Genomic DNA, 24,408 nt, shown 5'->3' on the forward strand with positions numbered 1-24,408 from the left:
CATTGTGAGATTTTAATCATTTAAAATGTTTAGTAGTGATTTTTTGACACCCATCTTGTCCATATTCCTAACCTAATCCACAACTTTCTTCCCCCTTTTTCCCCCCACCCTCCTTAATGCTTTTGTCTTTCATGCACATCCAGGTGAGAAGCCTCATCAATGCAGCATCTGCTGGCGCTCTTTCTCCCTGAAGGATTACTTAATAAAACATATGGTGACACACACGGGGGTGCGGGCCTACCAGTGCAGCATCTGCAACAAGCGCTTCACCCAGAAGAGCTCTCTCAACGTCCACATGCGGCTGCACCGTGGAGAGAAGTCCTATGAGTGCTACATCTGCAAGAAGAAGTTCTCACACAAGACCCTGCTGGAGAGGCACATGGCCCTGCACAGCACAGCCAGCGCCATCACTGGGCTGTCAGGGAGTGCAGTTGCCCCGGGTCCTGTCTCCATTCCCATGCCTATGGCCGTCCCTGAGCCCGGAGCTGGAGTGGTTGCCCTCGCCATGCCAGTAAGTGGAGGTGCTGGAGTAGGGGCTGGGGTTGGAACAGGAGTGGGTGTAGCTGCAGAAGCGAGCTGCCAAGAAGGGACCACCTACGTATGCTCCGTCTGCCCTGCCAAGTTTGACCAAATGGAGCACTTCAATGACCACATGCGAATGCATGTCTCCGATGGATAAGTACAACTAGATAAACTTCTTTCAAAAAGAATGACAAATAAAATGGCACTAGATTTTCCTTTTCTTATTTTGAGGTATGAAGAGTAATGAGTATAGACACTGGCACATTAAGTTTCCCAAAAAAAAAAAGATTTTTTTTTTCTGTTATTCTAAAAGAAAAAAAAAGATGGTGGCCTTAAGGCTTAGTAGTTTGATATTGATCTACTGGATGGATCCTAACTACAGGCCTCTAAATGTATGCTTTCCTAAAATACTGATTTATGTGTTGAACACTACCGAAAGGCCTACGAAAGAAACACATACACACAAACACACCTTTTGTGTCGACATGTCTGAATGAATATACCTGTTTGAACGTTCGTGCATTTGCATGTGTCTGTCTGTTTATCCAAGTGTGTGCGTGTGTGTGCGTTACCGTGTGTGTGTGTGTGTGTGTGTATGTGTGTGTGTGTGTGTACATTGCCATGAAATATCTATCATGGCAGTTGTGAACCCATATTGACCAGTTTGGAAACTTTAGATGTCCAAGCTTACTGTGGTATAATTTACAACAACAATAATAAGAAAAAAAAAAAAACACCTGGGGTTGGGCTACATATTCCCTCTAAAAATACTGATGGTCACAAGATTGCCTTCTTATATGAAATAAAAAAAAAGGAGAGTAGTTAATTTGACACTGGGTTTTATTTATTCCTATTGTATTAAGGGATTATAATGCAGCCATTGTCAAGGTACCAATTTCAATCATTGTCCTGAAATGTAACACCCTCGTCAGCGGTGACGGGGGCAGATATTTCTCACATGCTTTATAATTATTGTCCATGCATTCTGATGGTAAAGATGACTAAATTACGGTGTGTTGATGAGACAGTATTTGAGCAAAAATCTGTTTCTTTTTTTCTGAAGTTTGGAGTTTAACTCATTTGCATACACTGCCACTAATATCTTCAAAAGACTGTTAAGGCTATTAGACCTCTTCCATGTCAAAACATAAGAAAAAAAGAAAGATTGTTTTTGCTGACGGTTTTTATTTAGCCTTTCACGCTCATAGTTTTGGCAGGTTGGAATATGCGACTAAACTCTCTCCTTCATAATTGCTGCTCCTCAACTTGCACCTGACTGTTATGGGATATAGATTAAAAAAAAAACAAACCCGAACAAAACAAAGATTTGTCACTTCAACTATTGTTGTTATTAAGTAGCCGATGTGGTTTTAATTTGATAATTGAATTTGAATATCGGGGAGGGGTTAGGCTAGTTGTTGATTGAAACAGTGTTGTTTAGGAGTGGATCATTTAATTTGAATCAAATTTGAAATTAAAGGAAACGTCACCCCTGATCACAGAGCACCTGTATAACCTGTTTAATGGTATTGCAAAGCTATTTCAGCAGATGGGAGCTAAATGCATTGCTTTTCATGTCCTAGCTCTCCCTGAAGGCTCAAATAGCGTGCAGTGTTTTGAAAGGAAATACAGTCTGAAAGCAAAACAAGTAGCTCCACTGACTGATTGCTATCACACTGTTTCATGGTATACCACAAGTTGCAAATGGACTTTGTAGACAATAGCATACATTCCTAATTTTTCTAAAACCTAGACAACAGCATGTACAGAATAGATTTGGAAGCTAGTGTGTGCAAGTTGTCATCCCTGCATCACATCACTTAAGGCTCATTTCTGATATTTCAATTCTTTTTTTTTTTTTTTGTTTTATTGCTTTTTAATCCAAAATAGGACACACACAGACACACGCACACATACACTCGGACACACACACACACACAGACGCACGCACGTAACTGCCTGCAACTGCAATCTGAAGGATTTGCTCATTTATGTGAGCAAACACTTTCGTAGTTGTATTATTAAAAGAATAACTAACTGCATACGGGGGTCTTAAAAAGACCCGCTGTCGATTTAAAAAAAAAAAAAAAGTGCTACTTTGCACATTTTCTTAAAATGCCTGTGCTTGATATTTAATCATTTTCCTTAAATGAACTATGATTTTCTTTTATTCAATTTCAAAGGAAAAAAACAACAACTTTTTTTAAAAAAATCTTGATAAGTGGACTGCATTATTTTCTTGCATATATGTTGCACTGCTTAAACCAATAAGTGCACTACTGTTAACAGAGATATTATAGTTTTAGAAAAGAGGATTTTTTTTTTTTAAATCTAACATTTGGTTGTAGAGTTCACATGTAATAGAATAGCTTTGTTTCAATTTCTTCATTAAGTACTTCAGCGATTCTTGGCTTTTGTTATTGCTTGCAGTTACCTACAGTATATATACTTGTGCCGTGTTAATGCAAGCACCTGTTTTTATTTAAACCTGTACCATTATGTGTGCTCATCTATGTTTTAACCTTTGAATTCACTCTTCTATGGAGTCAGCTCCCTGTAACAGTTTTATTCAACTGCATTTCTTTAGTAAAAGAGCAGAATTTTCCTATGAGAAACATCCAAGCCAAACAACATTAACAGTGCAACAATGACAGTAATAATAAACAAACTCCCGTCCGACGCTGTTGGCGGAGGTAAAAAAATAATAATAACTATTATTATATTATTAATAATAAAACATTTATAAAGTGTGTGTGTGTAACATAAATGGTATGTGTCCTAGAACAACTTTTTTCTGTGGGGTTTAAAGGTGTAGGGGAGGTGATGGAATGCGGCTTCTTTGATATCTGTCCGTCAGTCGTACACAGTTGTGTCCCTTCCTTAGTGTCCGTATGTCTGTGAGTGTCTGTGTGGTATATAGCCTAATCAAAATGTTGATAAGTGGAATATCTGAACTGTAGGGCTTCCTTTGCAATATGCAGCGCAGGTACTATGAGAAGCAGCTCTCCAAACCTTTTGGGCTAATAAGGCACCTGTAACAGTTGTTCGGAGGATTTTACTCAAGCTTAGGTCAAGTACTGTTGACTTCACTGTACCAGATTGGAGAAGTTGTGTCAAGCATTTTTGATGCTAAATTTCATATAATTGCTACTAGATTTCACATCACTGCCGAGTCGGTTTCAGATGAAGTCAAGTGACGAACACGTGAGACCCGGTGATGTCGGGATTCTGGATTCTCCTGGTCTGAAACTGAAATAAAAATAAATCGGCCACACTTTAGAAATACACTGAAAAGCCGTGAGGTTGGTCCTCAGTAAAAGTAGCACATTATTTAACATTTGATTGGGCCCGTCTCTTACGGTGTGCATATAAGCCTAAACTATATGGTTCCTGTTTGTAGCTGTTGTTGCCAGGATGGCAATATTGCTGCATGCTAGTGCTATATTTGTCTCTACACAGCACGTGGAGGGTAATCTCATGCCTTAACAGACAATGCACTAAATAGAAATATGTAAGCAACTGCCGAGATCTCTTTCCAACAGTATTGCCACACGTATGGCGCACAGCTCATGATGTTGGTGTTTGTTGTCTGTTCAGTACCAAATAAACACTGCCAAACTAACATCATCACTTCTTTAACAGCAAAGGCAGAGACATTAATGAAATCGTTTCAGTGTAACGTGTGTATTCAGTAATCTAGCATTCCTTCATGGCACCGAAATTTTTACATATTTTGTGTAAACACGTATATCAAATGCACTATTGACTGTAGCTAGATGAGTACAACCAGCTTTGTGGTATCATTGGTCTAAATAGTAGGTTAAGTAGCTCGATGTTGGTTTTCTTTTTCTTTTCTCCTCCAAATATTTGATTTCACAAGTTCACTATCAATCGTTTCTCTCTATCACTTCTTTTGGAATAACAAAAGTAGCCAATCTCAACGTTATCTGGATGAGGGCTAAATAACTCGTCCCGTCGTCAGTTGACTTCTTGTATCATAAGGTGTTTGATAGCAGACCAGGCTCGGAAGGGGAAGCACCTTCTCTCCAGTGTGTCATAACGTGCTCAGAGCATACCCAGGCTTCCTCCCCCTCTGTCCCCTGTCGCATTAGCATCACACGCTCTTCACTGTCCATAGTTATATATTCCTTATACTGCTTCAGATACTCGTGGTGGTGCTTAATTCTCTTTTCTCAGTGTTGCAAAAAAAAAAAAACAAAAAAAAACCCCAAGTCAAAAATTGTTGAAAAGTTGCAACATTATCCAGAAAAAAAAAGTCCTTATCTCAATCGTGCTTCTTCTAGTTGTTAGACTAGACTTTATGTTTGCAAAGTGTACGCATATTTTCCTGAACAAAACATATTGAAAAGTAGATACTAGTCTTGAGCCTGCAGCTGTTTGTATTGTGTTTCAGATATATTCCTGTTTATGTTTTGTTTATCGTAGTGTAGAGACACAGGGTCTACAGTACATTGTTGTCCTTCTTGCAGTAAGTTTAATTCATTGTTATACTTCTTTATTTCGGAGTTCCTTCTGCTTTTTTCTGGTGGTCATAGTGGTGTTGTTTATACATACATAGCTTCGCGCGACTGAATAAAGAATAGTCGGTTATTTTTCACAGTGTATTATATATATATGCATATACGCTTTGCATTTAGTTGAAAACAAGGAAATGGAAGATAGTAATGGTGAGGGTGATACTGAGTAAGGAACAGGTTCATTTTATTCTGATAAGCATGTGTCTGTCTTCCTGTTTGTCTTTAAGTCTGTCTCCACACATTTTAAGTCAGATTTCTTTTATTTAGGCGCGAAGAAAGTCACAAAAGTAGAAAACACATGAACGCATTCATATAATACTTAACAGCTTTTTTATTTTTTTCGTTGCTTTTTTCGTCCTTCTACAGTACACATAAGAATGAAATAGATAACTTCTTACAAATAAACTATATATATTTTAAGTATCACCATCTCCACACAGATAAAGAATACATTTTCAGATAGTTTGATAAAATTGCAGCTAGAATATACAATACCTTGTGTGATATAGGGAGTACGCCTATCAAGTGCCTATCAGTACATACAGCAACTATACAGAATATTCATAGTTTTTCTCTCCTACGTTGCACAAATACAGAATATACACAGTGGACTAATGAAAAATAGACTATTTATACTATTACTGCTAAAAACCTGGTGGTTGTGAGTGCATAAGAGAACCCTTTAAATACCTGAAATGTTCTATTCATATACAGTAAAGACTACATCAGCTAGTTTTATTTTTTAAACATACATGTATACAGTTTGGAGGATGAAAAGATTTAAAATGCAATCACGCACGCCTTTGATTGGTTGGTTTAGATGGCAGTTGGAAATCAAAATATGAAATCCTAATACTGGATAGCCATTTTGTTTTCCTGTCACATTGCTCTCTGTCATAGATGAGGCTTTTTTTTTTTCCAGTTTTTCACATTTGCAAACAAGCCATATACTGTACTGTACTGTATGTTTGGGGAGAAAGGGCAGTGGCATTTTGTGAACAGCAGGGGGAGCCACACATCAGCCAGAAGAGGTGAAGTTTAAACGAACAAAACAAAAACAAGTAGAATCGTTGAATATTTTTGATTCTCTTTGTTGGTCATTATGGCCGTTGCGTTTTTTCATATTACAATAACATCTGTGGAAATGCCACTAGTTGCCTCCTCTGAGACTACATGAATGAAATGGTTTGCAGTCTGTAGGATCTGAAAGCTGCTTTAAGGTTCTTAGTTGGCTCCAAAGTACACTGTGCGCAAATCACACCAGGCGTGCTTTGACCTTGATGGCAGGCCCGTCCAAATGCAAGCCAATGCCCAATTTCCCCACAATGATCATTAAAGTTTTATCTTATCTTACAGCCTTGTTATTTATGTGCAGCTTGGAATCGTAAAGGGCAAGCAACGAGCAATGTGGTTAAAAAAAAAGAGAAAAGAAAATGGTTATTAAACATTAGACTGGCCGGTTTTTATCACCGCAATTTGGAAATAAAAAGTGGGATGCCAAATTGAAAGTTTTGGCTACAGATAAACAGCTCTTCCCTGAACAGCAGTCTTTAGGTGCTTGGATGAACAAAAACTAAGAGAGAAATACGGCAGAATGAAAAACCACAAATCAAGTTTCAGGACCGAGTGGCTCTGAGATAAAAGGTTTTGTGATGGCTTATTATTTTGTCCCCTGTGGACTAATTACCACAGTTTTCTCTCTAACCTTCTCCAGCCTAGTTACGGTGCCAAATTTGGGGAGGATGAGGGGAGACTTTAAATTATAAGAGTAAGAGGGAAGCAGACAAATATAAAGAAGAAGAAAAAAATCTTCATTTTTTTTCTTAAATGCAAAACATTTTATAACATTAAATGCAGCATGCCAAAAGAAAGTGATTGCCTTTATTTTGAATCTTTGAATCCTCCATAATGCATAGTTTTCAATTAAATTAGGAGAAAACAGCTATGATTAACAAATATACACTTAGTTTCATAGACATTTACTGTTAAAAGGAAGCATCACAAATATAGGCAATGTGATATAGCTAGTCCCTGTCATTCAACCGTCACACTATGACATCCTCAGAAACAGTTCTGTTTGAAATTTAAGGGTTTTACAGACATAATGAAGCAGCTGTTCAGATTTTCAAGTAGACACAGCTATACTAAGCTATTACAATATCTAGATTATATTTACTATTCTCCGAACATGCAGTTATTACTCTACCCCAGATGTGTTGTTTTAAAAATAAAACACCATCTTCAGGTAACTACCATCGAACAGTCCAAATAAAGCATGCAGTCCTGTCTACACAGCTTTTTTTTTTTTTTTCAGTGGAGGAGTACTTTGTTATCGAGTCCCTGGATAACACGCATTCAGTATCTTTTCTTTATCACACTGATGAGGGGACTTGGACTCTGAAGAGCTGAGCCTCTTTGTATTCTCAGTCACTCAAGTCTTTTTGGCTTAGTTCAGCTGGATGAGACGATTAGGTTAAAGGTGTGCAGCAGCGTCAACTAAAAACATGCATTCCTGTTCAAGAGCAGCACATTCCAACTCAAACCAAACATTAAGGAGAATTCCCAGCACTTAATCGTTTTTACAAACCCGTGTGGTAGCAGACTTGCTTATCACAAGTTTAGCAAAAATTTACATTTCCCTAAAAATGATCCCATTTCGTTTTTTTTTTAATTTCTTAAAAAAATTTTTTAGATCTCATCTCGACATTTATTTCAAACTTTGCCATGAGATCACAAACCCTTATAAGCTCTGACCACAGCTAACGCTTGTGCGGACTGGTTTTATAGACAACATATACACTATGCTATCGTTCTGCCTCTCTCTCTGTGTAGGTCACTCTTTAATAGTGCAGAGACATTAGAAAAAGTCGAGGTTCCTCGCCGTGACGTTGGCCGTGGTCTGGGCCAACTCGTGGTCTGCCATCACTGAAGACTTAGATGAAAAATTTCAGCACTGTGTCTTCATAAAACGGGCAGGTTGGGGTAATTAGCAAAACGGGGCCATGGTAATCATTAGAAGTTAAATAAAACAAACAAACAAACCAAAGAAAAGGTTAGGACAATTTTAAGTTTTTGAAAAAATGAATATTTCTTTATAATGTGTGTGGGGTTCCTACAATTGGGCTAGATTGCCACCGTTATTATTATTATTACTATTATTAATATTAATATGATTGATTTTCTTTGTTTTTAATCTCATGGCAGGGTGCTTGTGAAAATGCGTATACGTTATGTCACTTGTTTATAGTTTTGTGGTTGTGTTAATTTGCCTATTGTAGACCAAAATAGATTTTCTTTTTTTAAAAATAAGAAATGCAACAAAACATAAAAATGAATCTGACACAATAGCTGTGATGTAAACTATTGCATGTTAAAACATGTATAAGATTGTAAATGTTGCATTGTTCCTCTGGCAAAACATAATAATCATTGGTTACGTCTTCTATACACACATTTAGCAAATCGGTGTACACTTTCACCTTCACATTGGATTGTGTTTAATATATATTTAAGGCTGTCCCTAGTAACTAATCGGACATTGTAACTTAAGAGTACATTCAGCCATTTATACTTGAGATGGACCAAGATGTTAAGTTTGCACATATTTGTAAGTTGTTTATTAAGCCAAAAAAAAAAAATGGAAAAAAAAAATTATACACAACTTTAAGTCTCAGCAACTCAAATCTAGTTTAGGTGCTCGTCACCTATTAACAAATCGACCTTAATGTTCGCTGAAAGAAAGGCAACAAAGCCGGTTGTCACTGCGCAACAAAAGTAAATTCAAACCAAACTGTACGATGGATTTCAACATCGCGACGTGATTAGGTATTATTTATCAAAGTGATTCAAATAAGAGTATATTTTTGTAATAGCGAATGTAAATCATTTGGCAACAATTAGTTTTATAACTATAAGGTCCAAATCTGGGTAAAATCTGCTGTATTTGTTCATCCTGTGTATTCAAAATAGAAAATTGAATTACTGTAATTCAGGCAGGGTTTTTTTTTTTTTTTTAATCAAAACCCGGGCCGAAGATATTAACATTTAAAATCCAAAATTACACGCACCCTTTTTAAAAAGCAGCTTAGGTTTGATTTTGATTTTTCTTCTTCTTCTTCTTCCATCGTGCTTTCAGGCTTTTTGCTGCCATATCATGTACCTAGATGCTTTTGTAAACATGCACATGAGTTGAAATTTGAGATGTGGTTATAAATATGTGTATATTTTGTCAGGCTTTTTTTTTTTTTTTTTGCCTATGTCAGCTTTTGATTTTACTATTTCCCTTCATAAAAAAAGAAAAAAAATGACATCTCTTATATAGTTATGAACTTGGCAGAAGTGGAGCTGTTGTAGTAAAGTTAGTTAACATCACAACTAAGCAACCCTGAAATATATGCTGCAGTAATGTGTTCAGTTTGTTTTTGATAATTTATGCTCCAAGTTGGTTTGTATGTTGTTATTATTGCTGTTATGAAACAAGCTTGTATGAAATGTATTGACTGCTGTTTTGAAATAGGGGATAAAGTTTTTTCTTTTCTTTTTTCTTTTTTTAAATGTATGTGCAAGGATGTTTTTATAATATGATTTGTCAAACACTGGACTGGAGTGAGTTTTCCAACATTTCCAAGTTGAGAGATGTATTTGACAGACATAACTGCACAGGCAACACCCGTTAGCACCGATGTGAGCTGACAGACAAAGCACACCCTCCCCCCGCTGTACACGGGAGGGTGAGTAACATGGCCGCCATCCTCCCGATCAAAATAGGAGTTATTTGGATAGAAGGAGTTACCATATTTCCTTTTGTGCTGGTTAATTGCATTCAGTAGGTGATGGGTTATATATAAAAATATATATATATATTTAATAGGAACTATTTATTAGGGATGTCCTTCAAAATTGTTGTTATGGCATAGACTGGTGACAGATTTGTTTTTCTTTTCTGGAAAAGAAAATTCATAAAGGGATACCACTTCACAGCTAAGTAGTTGTCAGAATCACCCGATATGTTCTTTCTAGAGCAGATTTAACAGTTGCCTCTCATTACACCTACCACCACTTCTCAAACCAGATAAGAGATTTGCACTAGACTGATTTTGGTCTTATTCTATCAAAAGCAATATAATTCACACGACACATATTTGAACCATAGTATGGGACGCTTGTCCTCACCATGGGAATGCTGAGTAAATGGTGATATTTGACGTGTTTTACTTTGTTTTGTTTTTTTTGTATTCAAAGGTACAGAATTGGTTTTTTAAATGCACATGACATCCATATATTGCTGTTTGTAGCAGGGTTCTTTTTTTTCTCCCCTCGCCCCTTTTTCCTTCTTCTTCTTCTTCTTCTTCTTCTTTTTTTTATGTTAAATTTACCCAGCAGTACCCTGAGTATTAGTGTCCAGATTTGAGGGGCATTAAAACTGTTGTTTCCTCCTGTGATTGTTTTGGACAAATCAAGCAGCTCTTACAGATCCGAAGTGAGAGTAGGGATGTTATGAGGGATGGAATCGTTCACCACGAGTCAGTCGTCTTCATCACACAAGCCAACATGTTTAGAAATAAACACAAATGCCAAAAGAGAAACCCAGCTGTCCGCCGTCATGCACACCTTTCCCTTAAAAACTTTGAGTGATATTTTTCTGGGATGTTCCAGGAAAAAAAATGCTTTAAAACGAAACAATAATGAAAAAACGAAAATCCAAAATGCATCTTTTTTTCTTTTTTTTTGTTCTTCTTTTCGTCAATGAACGCACCATCATTGGCTGCTTATGTAGAGAAGCCACCAAAATGTATCATACGTCATTTTCAATTAGGGTCATTTACCGGCAGCATTAGCGATCGGCCCGAACGTCACTATATTTTTCTGATAAATAAGTGTAAATTTTTCAAAAATTCACAAAGAGCAAAACGTCACCATTTTATCTGGATGTAGTAGCTTTCCTGTTTTCACCGCTTTGTGGTGTTGTTGAAAGATGTTGCGGTTTGTCTAAATTTGTTGCGTGTTAGAGGAAGCATAAGTATGTGCCTTCTTGTAATCTCCTTGGTGAGCTTGTTATTATTGAGAAGCTGAAGCCAGCCAATTGTGTTTGCACTAAAACCAAATTGCTTTTTGTGATGTAGACTATTTAAGCAAGCTTGTTGCGTCACTTTAACCGTACAGTATGCATGAGGGTGAAATTGGTAAGTCTAGGGCTAGAGCTCTCATCTGTTGACCTGTAAACCAGTGCAGCTTAGAGGATCTTGTGAATATATCTTGGCTTAGTTTCGCATTTAGTTTTCAAATTCCATCTCCTTACTCATCCAGTTTTTCACGACAGTTAAAGGTAAAACGAAACAAAAACAGAAAAAACAACACAAAAAAAAAAATCAAATAACACATACCATTGTACCGATACAATACAGCTTTTACTTTCACATGCCACAGTTAGAGTTACACAACTGCAGAAGAGATTTTCATTTTTCTGAATCCATGGGAACGCATGAGTATACGAGGTCGCCTCGAGACTATTGGTCAAATTCATTTAGGTCGTTTTTGAAGACTTGTATTTATTGCATATTTCGTTGACATCTAAGAAAGGCCTACATCATGCTTTTGAGTCTTACAAATGCACCTTATTCATGTCAGTCCATGTGGGGTAAAAAAGGAAAGAAAAAAAAAAGGCTGGCAGTGTAATATCTCTGATTTTAGCACCTTACTACACAGCATGTTTTCACTTTATGCCAGTTTAACTATTCTTCCATATGTATGATTTCAAAAATAAATCTCATTCTTTGTGAAATTGTTTCATGGGATGTGCCAAAGTTTGGAGGCGATCTCCCAAGTGTTTATGCTTATCATATTTTTTTTTTCTCCTCCTCCTTCAGTTATAGCAAGGGTATGTCAGAACTTTCCTATAACAGTGTGTGGAATCAATTTATCTCAGCAAACAGTATCATTACTTGCCATTTTACAATAAGCCCTGTATTTCACATATATTTACCAGTGATGTGTATTTGTTATTATAAAGAAAATAGCCGTAAAAGCTTCATTATGTTACATAATATTGTGACTTTTTTCGAAAAACTGTGAAGACTTATCTTGCATATACTTTATACAGAAGTATTAAGCCTTAATACAAAAGACTAAAAAAAGTGTGGAAGAATAAACTGATTGTTGCTAAGTAAGGATGATTTTTGTAAATGTTACCAGCACTTTTTTTGTAATTTTCACTCTCTGAGGTATTGTACAAGTTCAAGCTGTTTGTGAAGTTTGATTATGAAGGAATAAAAACTAGTACTTTCCTGTACTTCACAGAAAGTCTTGTTGCTGTTTTCTTTTTGTGCTCTTTTGTCTTTGGATCAATGAATGCCTGTGTAGTAATAATAATGATAATAATAATAGGACTCACATTTCCCAACTGCGCTGCCGCAAAGTACTAACATCCAGTTAATCCTTAAAACCAGATAAACATATAGATGAAATGCTCGGAGTCAATTTATTCGAATAAATTACCCGTCGTAGCTAAAATTAAGCTCATAAATAATATTAGCCTGGTGTGTTGTGGTGCGTGTTGATTCCAAACACAGTTGGAAGTGACGAGATAATGAACAACAGGCTGGAATGTATCCCAGAATGCACTGTGCAGGAGGCAGGGAACACCCCGGACAAGCTGTCAGTTGGTTACAAATCTAACAATGATTAATAAACAGTCGCAGTCGTACTTCACACCTACAGACAATTCAAGAGTACAGTCCACTTGACTCACAAGTGTTTAGACTGTGGGAGGAAACTGGCACGACCAATGTGGAAAGAGCTACAGAAATGATTTCAGCAGGAACCAAAGAGCAGGTGTGTCCCGTTGTTAGGTGTGCGTTTTTACCCCCGAGCTGCTGCAAAGTACAGCACGTGGCTGCGCAAGGCCGCAGATGATTCTCAGATATGGCCATATCAAACGTGGTTTGCTCTGGGGCTTTTTACACTGATTAACATACTGTGTGTGTGGACGGAGAACAACCCGAGCAAGATCAATACGAGCTTTTATTGATATTCAGATTAGAGCTATGTGCTGTAAACAGTGCTCCTTATTTCCACAAGCAAAGTTAAAGAAAAAACAAATGCCAACCATGCGCTTCAATAATACTCATTAACAGATTAGATGTCTAAAGAATGGATAATATGACAGGTGTGATTTGGCAAAAACATTAACCAGCAAGAGCAGACAGGGAGAAGGCAAAGAAGATAATGTGTACTGTATGCATTTTATTCAGATGCATATGTTATTGGTGTTTATGACTGCAAATTAAACTTGTATAAGACAAACATAGCTCTACTGCCTTGGCAAATCATTCCCTTTCTTTATATGGCTACACCCACGCTCTCAGTACAAACAGGAAAGTGATTTGCCGGTTTTTTAATTCATATTTCCAAACAATTTAAAGGTGAATCTCTCGTCAAAGCAAAGTAAAATGCAAAGGGTTTCATTTAAATCGATGTAAGACACTGAGCAAACAGTTCTGTATCTGTCCACTTTATTAGCAACTTTATAAACACTTTAACATTTGTCATTTTAAATGCACTGGACAAATATTCTTCCTTTACTTTGTCAGGCTCTCGGTGCTTTATTGTAAGGTGTATTACTTTTTTTTCTTTTTTACAATGTAATAGAGGAACAACAACATTTAAGTTACAGTGTTACAGTACAGGCTACAGTTACACAGCATCACTCTGGAATGCATCAACACCTCTTTAACCTTCTGAAACGAGTTATACAGGCAGGAGGTTTCGCTGTATTGAAGTAATAAGTTCAACATAGCAAACACTGCCTGGCTGTTTGTGATGATTGTTTATCTCGGTTGGGTCAGGGTGAGCCTTTGTTTTGTTGTCATAATATTCTGATAAGATTTAAAGCCTGTTTGAGCTTTAGACACTCCTCATTAAGAAACTCTCAGTGGGAGCAGTTTAGCAGAGCCGATCTAGTTTCACGCTGTATGCAACTGGCGCCCCCTGCTGACCACATTCAGTATCTCGGGTTAAGTAGACCGAAACCAGATTGTACTTTGAAACTTGTGTGTAAGGGCCTCTTAATCGCTGCTTTATCTTTAATCTGACTTTTCATTAGGTTTAAAAAAAGAAGAAAAAAAAGCCATGCCATTTTTTTACATACCTGCCAAGTTTACCTTAAACTCTCTCTCTCTCATAATTTATATCTATATAATCAAATTACACCTATGTTAATTTACACTATGTCATATAGGCTTTATTACTTATGAAAAATGTAGAAAGTATGTAGGAAGTATTTCTCCCATAACACTCTGCCTGGCTACAGATATGACTAATAAAGCAAGTGTTCACCTAGCCAGTCGTTTGCAGCTCACTTAACATGCGCCACACCTTATAATCATGTTTGCTATTTAGGTTGACAAAGCAAAACCAAACTTCTTACATCGCCAAAGCAATTTATGATGGATGTGAGAATAGATTTGAATTCAGTTGGTGTCTTGGATGCGTGGTAGTCATTCTGTTCTTCTAAATTTAAGAGCTATATTTATTCAGACACTGAATATCCAATGAGAGGGATATCTTGAACTACATATATTCTATTTTATATATTTCTCTTAAGATTTACATTTTCCAGCTGTTTGAATAACTAAAACTGCAATACTGTCAATTTACATGTGCTGTGAAAGATAACCTAGAAACAGAACCTCAGTAAGGTCAGTATACAAGCTATAGATTGTGCTACTAACAATCTGAGTGGCACAACAAAGGAGGTGACACTCGAGTATTCTACTCTACAATCCTAGAAGTGGCCACGGTCAAATGCAGAAAGGCTCAGGGAGAGATAAGCATGAGTAAATATAGCCATTGGGTGTAATCCACTTCGTGCATTTCATTATCCAAGTGAGTGTTCATCCCATGCTATAACAGTATTGGAGACAGTAGACATAAATTGTTTAGTTTGTTCCCCAGAATAAATTTATTCAAGTTGGGACCATACAAACCTAGTGAATGACAGGAGGAGGTATCATATTTCTTTTTAAACAGGAATGACATTGGTAAACAGGGTGTGGAACGTTTTAAAATCAAAGATGCACAACGTACAGCCATCTCTCACTATTGGTGAGAAGTTTGTTCCCATAAATAAGGCAGAACGCAGAGTCCGTAGAAATGGAAAGTTATTACATTTAGCCAAATTGGACAGTGATGTGACAATGAAGATTTAGAGGACCTTCTTCAGCTCATCGTACAACACCAGCACAAAGGCGCCGCCCATGCCTCTGAGCACGTTGGACCAGGCTCCCTTGAAGAAAGCCTTACCACCCTCATCGCGTGCGATCTTGCGCCAGCAATCAATGGTCCCGGTGTACATGATTTCAGCTAAGGAAGGAAAAAAAAGAAAGAAAAAAAAAAAGAGTTAGTTACGAAATAAAACTCAATATAGAACAGATCAACTGTAACTTCTGGGTTCATGTCTAGGTGACGCGTGTTACAAATACACTCACCTCCTTTACGTCCGGACTGCATCATCATACGTCTACGGACAGTATCGAAGGGGTATGAGGTCAGGCCAGCAACGGCTGTCACAGTCTGTGCAATCATCCAGCTCACCACAATGTGGGTGTTTTTGGGGTCTGGAAGCATTCCTGCAAGCACAAAAGGAAAGGTAAATTATTTACAACACCAATAGATGCAGATGAATCGCTTTATGATCAGTGCGAAATAAACATACCCTTAGCTGTATCATAGATGCCGAAGTATGCAGCCCTGTAGATAATGATGCCCTGCACAGACACATTGAAGCCCTGGTACAATCCTTTCAAGCCGTCAGACTTGAAGATCTTAACCAGGCAGTCACCCAGACCTGAGAACTCTCTCCCAGCTCCTGCCTTTCCCACATCAGCTGCCAGGCGGGTACGGGCGAAGTCAAGGGGGTACACGAAACAGAGGGAGGTGGCTCCAGCAGCACCACCAGAGGCCAGGTTGCCAGCAAAGTACCTCCAGAACTGCGTGCGCTTGTCGACGCCATCAAGGAAGACCTTCTTGTACTTGTCCTTGAAGGCAAAGTTGAGGGCCTGGGTGGGGAAATATCTGATGACATTGGCAAGGTTACCTCTCCAGAAGGAAAGGAATCCCTGCTCCTTGGGAATACGGACAACGCAGTCCATGATACCCTTGTACTGCTTATCAGCTGTGATCTGCTTACTGGCATGCTGGACCTGGATTAAGAGAAAAGGAGAATCACACAGACTGAGGTTAAAAATCAGGAAGCTAAGGAACCACTTTACTGCGACAAGGTCCCTTTGTTGTGACCTTGAAGCTATAAAAATTGCAGGAACCACAAGAGAAATTCTTAAACAGATATCAGTAATTAATGATAATGACTACCGTGTTGAATTGTAATCTGACTAGTTAATTCGGACGTGGTTAACCATCTATTAATTTAATCATGCTCACACAGACAGACACTAAGCCTCAAATAACACAAATGTCACTAAAGGGTGTAATATAATGTCGTTGTGCGGGTTGAACAAGAAGGGATGTAAAACTTGCTGATCTGGCTGTGATTGACTACCGCCCGGGCTTTAGCTTAGCAGTCGTGCTAAACGCTGCCTAACATCCGGGGGTACATGGGCCACCACAATGATACGCCGCCAAATTTTACCGAGAATACTATAATCATGTTATCCCCGTGTAACTATAGTTGGGATACCAGCGCTTTAAATAATCCAGACGAGTTGCCGGCTGTTCGTACAGAGTGTTCCCGTGTTTGTCCTTTGTTAGCTATGCCGGCTAAGGTTAACGTGTAATAAAGCTAGCGTTAGCAACCGGGCTCGTGTAGGTCATTTCCCCATCCTGTGGTGACCTCAAATCATTGAAGCAGTCCCTCTTTATAGTTTAACCGTTTCCGGATAAACATTATAATAAGCAAGCTGCAATTAGTTTAAGTACAAGCTACTCAATTAGTATTCAATTAATACTTTTAAATGGCAGTGAGTAAGATTACACAAGCTAGCCGGCTAACGGCTTTCCGCCAGTCAAAGAGTTTTACCTGAAGGAGAAGCTTCACTCTCTCAATAGGGGCGACGGCTGTTTTGGAGATGGCAGCAGAAATACCACCGGCCAAGAAATCCTTGGCGAATGAAACAAGTGTATCGTTCATATTGCGATGTTCTTGATGTGTCTTCCAGGTAACTAGTAAAGACTATACGCCCCTCTGCCCTCTGCGGCTGATGGCCTGCACCGACAAAATGGCCGATTGTGTAGCTGCGCCGGGGATTTATTTCACATATCGGATCGCGATACTACACGAGAACTAGCCTCCACGTCACGCGCTGCTCCGCCAATAAAACGGTCCAATTTGTCTTGTCGTCACTTTACGTAGTTGTCTCGACCCCAGGCGAGTAATTCCTGAATTATAATTAAATTCACGTGAAGTGCCTTAATTTAGACCGAAAACCAAAATGAGACAGAACGTGTTCTCGTTCCTTTTTGGCTTCCTGCTCAGAATCACTATCGTGGGTAACGAGACAGTTTCAAATTCGTGGTGTGAATCATACCGTGAGGTTCATCTATCAAGGACCTTAAAGATGCGTAATCCCTACAATTATTAACGGCATATTACCTGTTATGAAACAACTCTGGCACAGCCTGTACTCATTTTCAGTGTTACGTGTGACTCTATTAACATAGGTTTCGCATTCTAGTTTTGCCCTGATCTGCATATTTACACTAAACGGTTAAATCACTGCAGCAGCCTGCAGATAATTCTTCACGTACTACGCAGAGTCAGCTAGGATGATATTAGATGCTTGTTCATTTCTGCACCTGCACTGCTGGTACCACAACTACCCTCTGAAAGCCACCTTTAGGTGTGTGTGAGTCACCATTGTGACAATGCTGCAAATAGATATTTTATCTATCTAGTAGACTTAAGCACATATGTACACCAGAGGGCGGCAGAAGACTTGGCCTCAGTTTTATCTATCTATCTATCTATCTATCTATCTATCTATCTATCTATCTATCTATCTATCTATCTATCTATCTATCTATCTATCTATCTATCTATCTATCTATGTTAATGGATTTTCTGCTTGTCTGACTATTTATAAAAGCCATTGATTTTCTTTCAAACCACAGATCATCGAATAATATACTTGTTGACTTTGTTTTATTGATTTTTTGACATTATTATGTAAAACCATAACATCACTAACACTGAACATATATTTTTAACTGTATTTGAGCGTTTGGATCTGCGAGCTGCACGTTTCTTGGCTCATGCGCAGTGTTGACCACAGGGAGGTGCTGCTGTCATGCCATGTACAGCAGTCAGTGTCTAGCCATCTCTAAGAAATCCTACCACAGACCAGCTTCTGAAGGTGAAGGGGCTAACAGCGTATTAAATGAACCCCCTTGGCACTGCTGTGAGAAAATATTTGCCTATTCAAAATTTAAAAGCACCCTGGAAAAATGTTTAGTTTTTTCTCAAAATCTTGCGTTGCCCTCTGATATTTACAGTTCCTTATGAAATGCCCTGTGTGGTTGGTCTTGTTTGTCTGCATGTGCATTTTAAGGCCAGTCACTGTCCACTTGTATTTCTTGCTGCCACTTGAGAATACATTTAAACAGGATGTGTAAATTAATCCATTAATCCCTCTGCTTTTAATTACAGTGAGGACAGCAGGTCAATTGCACGCACTTTGCAATTTTAAATTGCTTTTGTTCGCCTTTATTGAGAGGCAGCTGTGGGTGTATTTAATCATGTTTTTGAGTGGAGCATTATTTTAAACAGATAGGCTTGTGAACTCCACGAAACCACAAACAAACACCTTAAAGTAAAAAAAGAAGAAGAAGAAAGCAATTTATTAAAAAAGTGGATGCTATACTTGAAAGCTTTGCAACGATGCTACAAATCTTTGTAAAATACTGAAAGTGAGAGAAGTTGAGGAAATAATGAAAGACGGAATCAATCGTGCAATAACAAACACAAGGGAGTGAAATCACCTTAGCGTTACAGGTGAGCAGTCTTATTTTAGTATTTCTGAATTCATTCCTCTGTGGATAACCACATTCCCCCCACAGATCAGCCACAGCACTGGAACAAATTAAGATCTCACAGTTCCACTCCTGCTATAAACTGATATGAATGGGAAAAGCCTGAACTGCAGACCAGTCTCGATGGAAAGGATGAGAGCTGTTTAATTTAAGGCAGCTGTGGAGGAAACAAAAAACCCAAAACGATTTATAACCGTGGACATATAGTCCAAACGGAAACAAAGGGTCGTCTTCCTCAGATTTCCTCTGAATGCAGCCTGGCATGGCACAAAAGCCTATTATAAGCGTCAAGGTCGAAAGCATTCATGTTCATTCACTGGAGCTATGCTTTGAACACAACCGACCATCAAAAACTAAACACAACACGTGAAGAGTTGAGTAGATTCACAGTAATGGTGCTAACTTTTTTCCCCCGTGTAACCTCAATAACAGATGCACGTTGTCCATAAAGTTGATGCCCATATTTTCCTTCTGGGACCCAGCTGTTCTCCCACTGGAAACATTTTCACGTCCCTTTGGCCACAATCGCTCGTTGCATTGGGCCAATCACATTGCGCCTTTAACAAGAGTTGCACCGTGCAGTCTCAGTCTGCTCTCAACTCTGGCTGGACAACTGTGGAGCTGCCAGGGAAGCAGAAGCGCAAAAGCCACACAGCTCGCGCTCGGGAGGTTACGGTACGGTGTGTGACTGATGGGAGCTTTGTCGCGATCAGCTGCAGAGAAACTTTCTTCTCTCTCTCTTTCTTCTTTTGTGGATAAATGATTTTGGAATTGGCGTCCGACAGAGATCAATATAACCGGGATCCGAAAAATAAATGGAACAACAAAAATCGCGAGAACTTGAATCGCTCCTGTTCAGTTTTTGCCAACTTTGTATAGGCTGCTAGACCATCCGATCAGCCTCAGTCAGTCAGTCCGTGAGGGCGCAGCGGCAGGGGAGGCTGGATGTGGCAGGAGACGGGTCACTGAGCTGCAGTGAGCCGGGTGCGAGTTTCCTAATCCCTAACTATCCAATGTCACCGGGCAGGATGATAATCGTTGGACTTCTGCTCAATGTTTTCTCTCATGGTAAGCATCATCTTTCTGATTTTGAAGTGAGATTTTAATCACCCGTTTAGACTGCCATATCGCGGTGTATAATGCAAAGCTGGGATCTTTTGGAAGAGATATTTTCTGACAGTACCGGCAACTTTAATAAGAAAGTGCATGTGTGTGCGGGTACGTGCGTGCGTGTTTTTCATGCAAATGTATGAATGAATAGCAGCATATTAGAGAGTAAGAAGCCCCAAGCCGAGATACACACGAAGACACCGGAGCTAAATTTGTTTTGCTGATGTTCTGTTATTATTTTTGTATATTGCCTACATCTGTGTGACCCGAGCGGTAGCTGGCTTGATATTGAAATTCATAAAGGGAGAAAGACTTTTTGTCCACGCATGAGAAGGAGAATAAACGTTGGCTGGACGCAGGTTCATAAATAGTCTTGCATTGTATTCCAGGTTTAAGAGAAACTTTTGGGACAGCCTTCAGAATAAAACTACACAGGTCCACGAAATAATACAAAATCTAGCAGAAGTTCAGATATTACATGTGGATGATGTGTTCAGGTCTGAGACAATAGACCTTTCTTCCTTTATTTCATAAAATGTGCAATGGAAGTGAATTTGCTGTAGGATTAAATCTGACATCCACAACTTAATAGAAGTAACAAAAGAGAGCATTTAGTGTCACAGCACTAGCAGTCATTGTCTTTTGTGAAGATCGACTCAAGAGAGACCTCTCAGCAATATCTGACATTTCAGCAGGCTCCGTGAATTTGCAGTGTGAACACACATTAAGCTTCTGCCAAGTGCCTTTATATTGTCTAATGTCAATAATGTGGAGCGTAAAGCTTGTTGGTCTGTGGTTGCTGGTTTAGAGTTATATCCATTTTGATCTTTCTTTTGAAAAATGTGACATGTACATCAGAGCTTGTGGCTCTTTACATGTCATGTATCTTGATCTATTGTTCTTGATCTAATGTAACACAGACCGCAGGACACACAGCCACCGCCCACCCTCTGCTTTTCACTGCACAAATGCATGCAAATAATGTAATTGTTGGATTATGCTCCAAGTACAGGAGGTTCATCCTTCTCGGCATCCGGGAATGTTCAGATAACATCAGGTGAGGCTGCCCATTAGAGATTTGTATCATTAGATGATGAATGCTTTCTCGTGAATGTCAGAGCCTTCAGACACGCAGAACATCATAGTGTTTCAAGCCCACCTGCCACGCACTTAGGTGGAATCACACCAAGAAAAGCAGCTACTTTCAAGTGCTAATTAATCGAGATACGAATCATTACACATGCAAATTAGTCTGCACTGATGTTCACTTCTGACATTATACCTGATTGCAAGAGAAATTATTGGATTTTAATTTTGTTAATCAATGTCATTAAAAAAAAAGTGTAATCGGTGCAGAATCTGGTCTCAGTGTTAATGTCGTTTTGGTCAAATCTGTTGTGGAGCTACTTTGTTTCAAAACGGCTGTTTGGCCAGACTTGCTGTTTAAATAGTCTGGCCCCTACGAACTGTATTCCATTTCATGCAATGTTATTTTTACCTTGGAATATATCCGACTTTGTGCAACTCGGTGGCCTCAACAATGGCAGCGCCAACAAGATGATGACAGTGGCCTTCTCAAAAGGTTTGTCACCAAGACTGAAGAGGAGAAAAACATCTATAGGTATAGATTAAGAATTTTCACGCCTTTGAACAAAAGTCCCGACTTTTAAAAGCTGACTTTAAAATCTATCATCTGTTGGGTCAAAGATATGATCTGATTCTCATTCTCTGGGTTATTTTTTGTATATGTTGTTGAATCCACGGTTCTTTCCTCAAATGAATAGTGCAATGGAACGAAAGCCCACAAATAATGCATGCAATCACTTTGAATGTGGAAACACTGCATGTTTGCCAGCTATATAAACTGAAAGCTGGCTATTGTTGAGTGACATTTAACCCGACTTTGACCCTTTGCTGCCAGGCCCCTGAGGATTATCGCTAAAGTCCCAGTAGAGGCTGCAACTGCTGATTGAGCACTGCTATTTTGGTAGTTCATTTAGTGGATGTGATTGAGCCATAACACGGTTGTCACAAATTTATTAGGGCTTATTTTCAGGCTGTGTAAAGTTACCCACTTCTTAGGTGGACTAGTCTCCCTGGAGTTTCTATTTGGCTATTTGACTTCACCTCATGCACGCAGGTTTATCCAATTCTCAGCCTCTTTATCCTTCTCTCCGTGCCATAGGCATTTCTTTGTCTTCCCCTCTGAATGCTCAGGCATTGTCTTGATGTTCCCTGTGCCTGTAATTCTGTTTTGTTTAGGACGACAGCACACAAAAATTAAACTGGCAAGAAGCCCATTGAATATTCCTTAGATAAAAAATATGAAATTCCTCTGAATATGCATCTATTTGACATTTTGCATTAAAGGAGTCATTTTAATTAAAAGGATCACATCAAGGATAGCAATTAAATGTAGGTCTGAATGACACCTGGTTTCTCACTGTCAAGCTAAAAGCATAAAAAAGCCCCACTTTCTTAAACGTTAAATTGTGTCACTTATGTATGACTGGCTGTAATAGTCAATTTGTTCACGTGTGCACTGCATCTTGATTGCCGCTCGCACACACTTGATGGCACAAACAAAAAATCCACAGCCCGATGGAAACTGTCAGTGCTCGTGTGTGTGTCTGGCCAAGAAATGTCTTGGCACGTTGGAATTTAGAACTACATCAGGCAGCAGAAGGCAGAAGCCTGAAATATTCACACAGATCCAGACACCCTAGCTGGCTGATGCAGCACCTGATGCGTTTTACCTGGTGTACAGCGGAGGGATGCTGCCTGCGTGATGTGGCTGCACAATCCGCTGGCACGGCTCATTAAGTGAGACATTATCCATGTACTAGATGCACTGGGTAGCTGTTGATATCGAACATGAAATGATTATTCTTGTCCTCACCAGCAGAACTGTCGCCTCTGGATTCAGACAGCTTTACCTGCTGCTCAACAACTCACTGTCGAGCAGCTAATGCTGCTTTGCTTACTCCTGACTCACTTACTGAGGGCCCCCCAGGCCTGGAGTCTTTCTTTGGGTTGGTACATCAAAAGTGGTTAAGCAAGTGGCTCCGTATGGAAGTTTTCAGCACTAGTGTTGTTATGTTGCACAAACTGAGGCAAAATGAAAGGTGAGGTGTTTGCCCATACATGCGAGGTAATTTAAACAAGGTGTGTTTTTTATTTAAGGAGGTGTGAAGAGTTGTTCCACAAACAGCTTTTTGAAAAGAAGTTGGCAAATGATCAGATTTTTTGAAGACTGCACATTTTTTTTTTTTTTAAAGTCAATGTAACATGTTACTAAACCAATCAGTGTTGTCCTCATGTGGCCACAGCTGTGAGAGCTGCTGGAAAAAAGATGGGGCTTGTACACTTTAGGTGTGGAAAAATTTGATGACTTGATAGGTTGTAGAGAATAAATAAATGCAGCAGGTAGAACTGCATGAAGTGACTGAAGGGGAAGAAGCTACAATGCAGAACAGAGAGGCCACAAAAGCATGTAAGCACAATGACGAGGGAGAAAAAGATAACGCAGTGTACTGTGGTTGCTTGGCTAATGTATGGTTGTTGTTGTGTTTCCTTGATAAATAATAACTTTGTTTTCAGCTTCTTTTGAAATGTTTTTCTTTGAGCACTAATAAGTCCCAAATACCCAGCGACATCTAAAGGAAATGCATATGCTTTGAAATAGCATGTTAAATAAGAGTCATCTCAGCACGAGTTCACATACTAAATAAGTCAGCTTTCCATTACAGACAAAGAAAACCAACTTTTGCCATTTCTTTAAGAGGAACTGCTCGACCGAGGCTGCCCAGGGCAGTAGCGAAACTTTGCTCGTAACAAAGAGAATATGTGCAAACTGTTAAGCATATGTTTAATGTTAAAAGAAGGCTTAATGTTAGAAGAGGCTGAGCCGAGTGTTTGAATTTGCATAATTCTCAGTGGAAACGATTGTGTCAATAAGGAGCCACTGAAGCCTTAATCAGCACTGATCAACCATCTGTGTCCTTCCTGAGGAAGCAGCTCTGACCACACTGCACAGGGAACAGTGTTCAAATTACACATCATGATTTGAGCATAATGTTCTGCGGGGTATCCGCTCCCATTTATTAGTCCCATGTTTTTTGTTTTTAGCATGACGTCTTGTGGTCTTGTGATGGGTTAATTTCATAGAAATACAATATCCCAGCATAGTTGTGGGTCA

The 24,408-nt window shown here is 38.9% G+C and overlaps 3 protein-coding genes across 3 annotated transcripts in view; 2 read left to right on the top strand and 1 right to left on the bottom strand.

Moving 5' to 3' along the window:
- The window catches only part of zbtb20 (zinc finger and BTB domain containing 20), a 33,163-nt gene extending 21,453 nt beyond the window's left edge, over positions 1-11,710 (top strand). Inside the window, exon 4 of the mRNA XM_005922214.3 lies at positions 144-11,710. Coding sequence (XP_005922276.1) covers positions 144-679 — 536 coding nt within the window. The 3' untranslated portion in view covers positions 680-11,710. The remainder of the gene's footprint in view (positions 1-143) is intronic.
- Positions 11,711-14,991: 3,281 nt separating this feature from the next.
- On the bottom strand, positions 14,992-17,339 carry si:dkey-251i10.1 (uncharacterized protein LOC100038774 homolog). Its single transcript, XM_005922215.2, has 4 exons — positions 17,092-17,339; positions 15,772-16,258; positions 15,545-15,685; positions 14,992-15,419 (listed from the first exon to the last, which is right to left on the bottom strand). Exons 1-4 carry the CDS (start codon positions 17,200-17,202, stop codon positions 15,262-15,264), a joined length of 897 nt encoding a protein of 298 aa, XP_005922277.1. The 5' UTR covers positions 17,203-17,339; the 3' UTR covers positions 14,992-15,261.
- A 182-nt stretch (positions 17,340-17,521) lies between these two features.
- The window catches only part of LOC102294932 (GDNF family receptor alpha-4), a 29,756-nt gene continuing 22,869 nt past the window's right edge, over positions 17,522-24,408 (top strand). Inside the window, exon 1 of the mRNA XM_005922217.3 lies at positions 17,522-20,168. Coding sequence (XP_005922279.1) covers positions 20,114-20,168 — 55 coding nt within the window. The 5' untranslated portion in view covers positions 17,522-20,113. The remainder of the gene's footprint in view (positions 20,169-24,408) is intronic.

This window comes from Haplochromis burtoni, unplaced genomic scaffold (genome assembly GCF_018398535.1).
Source record: "Haplochromis burtoni strain Fernald_Lab_line unplaced genomic scaffold, NCSU_Asbu1 Contig_56, whole genome shotgun sequence".
Lineage (NCBI taxonomy): Eukaryota > Metazoa > Chordata > Actinopteri > Cichliformes > Cichlidae > Haplochromis > Haplochromis burtoni.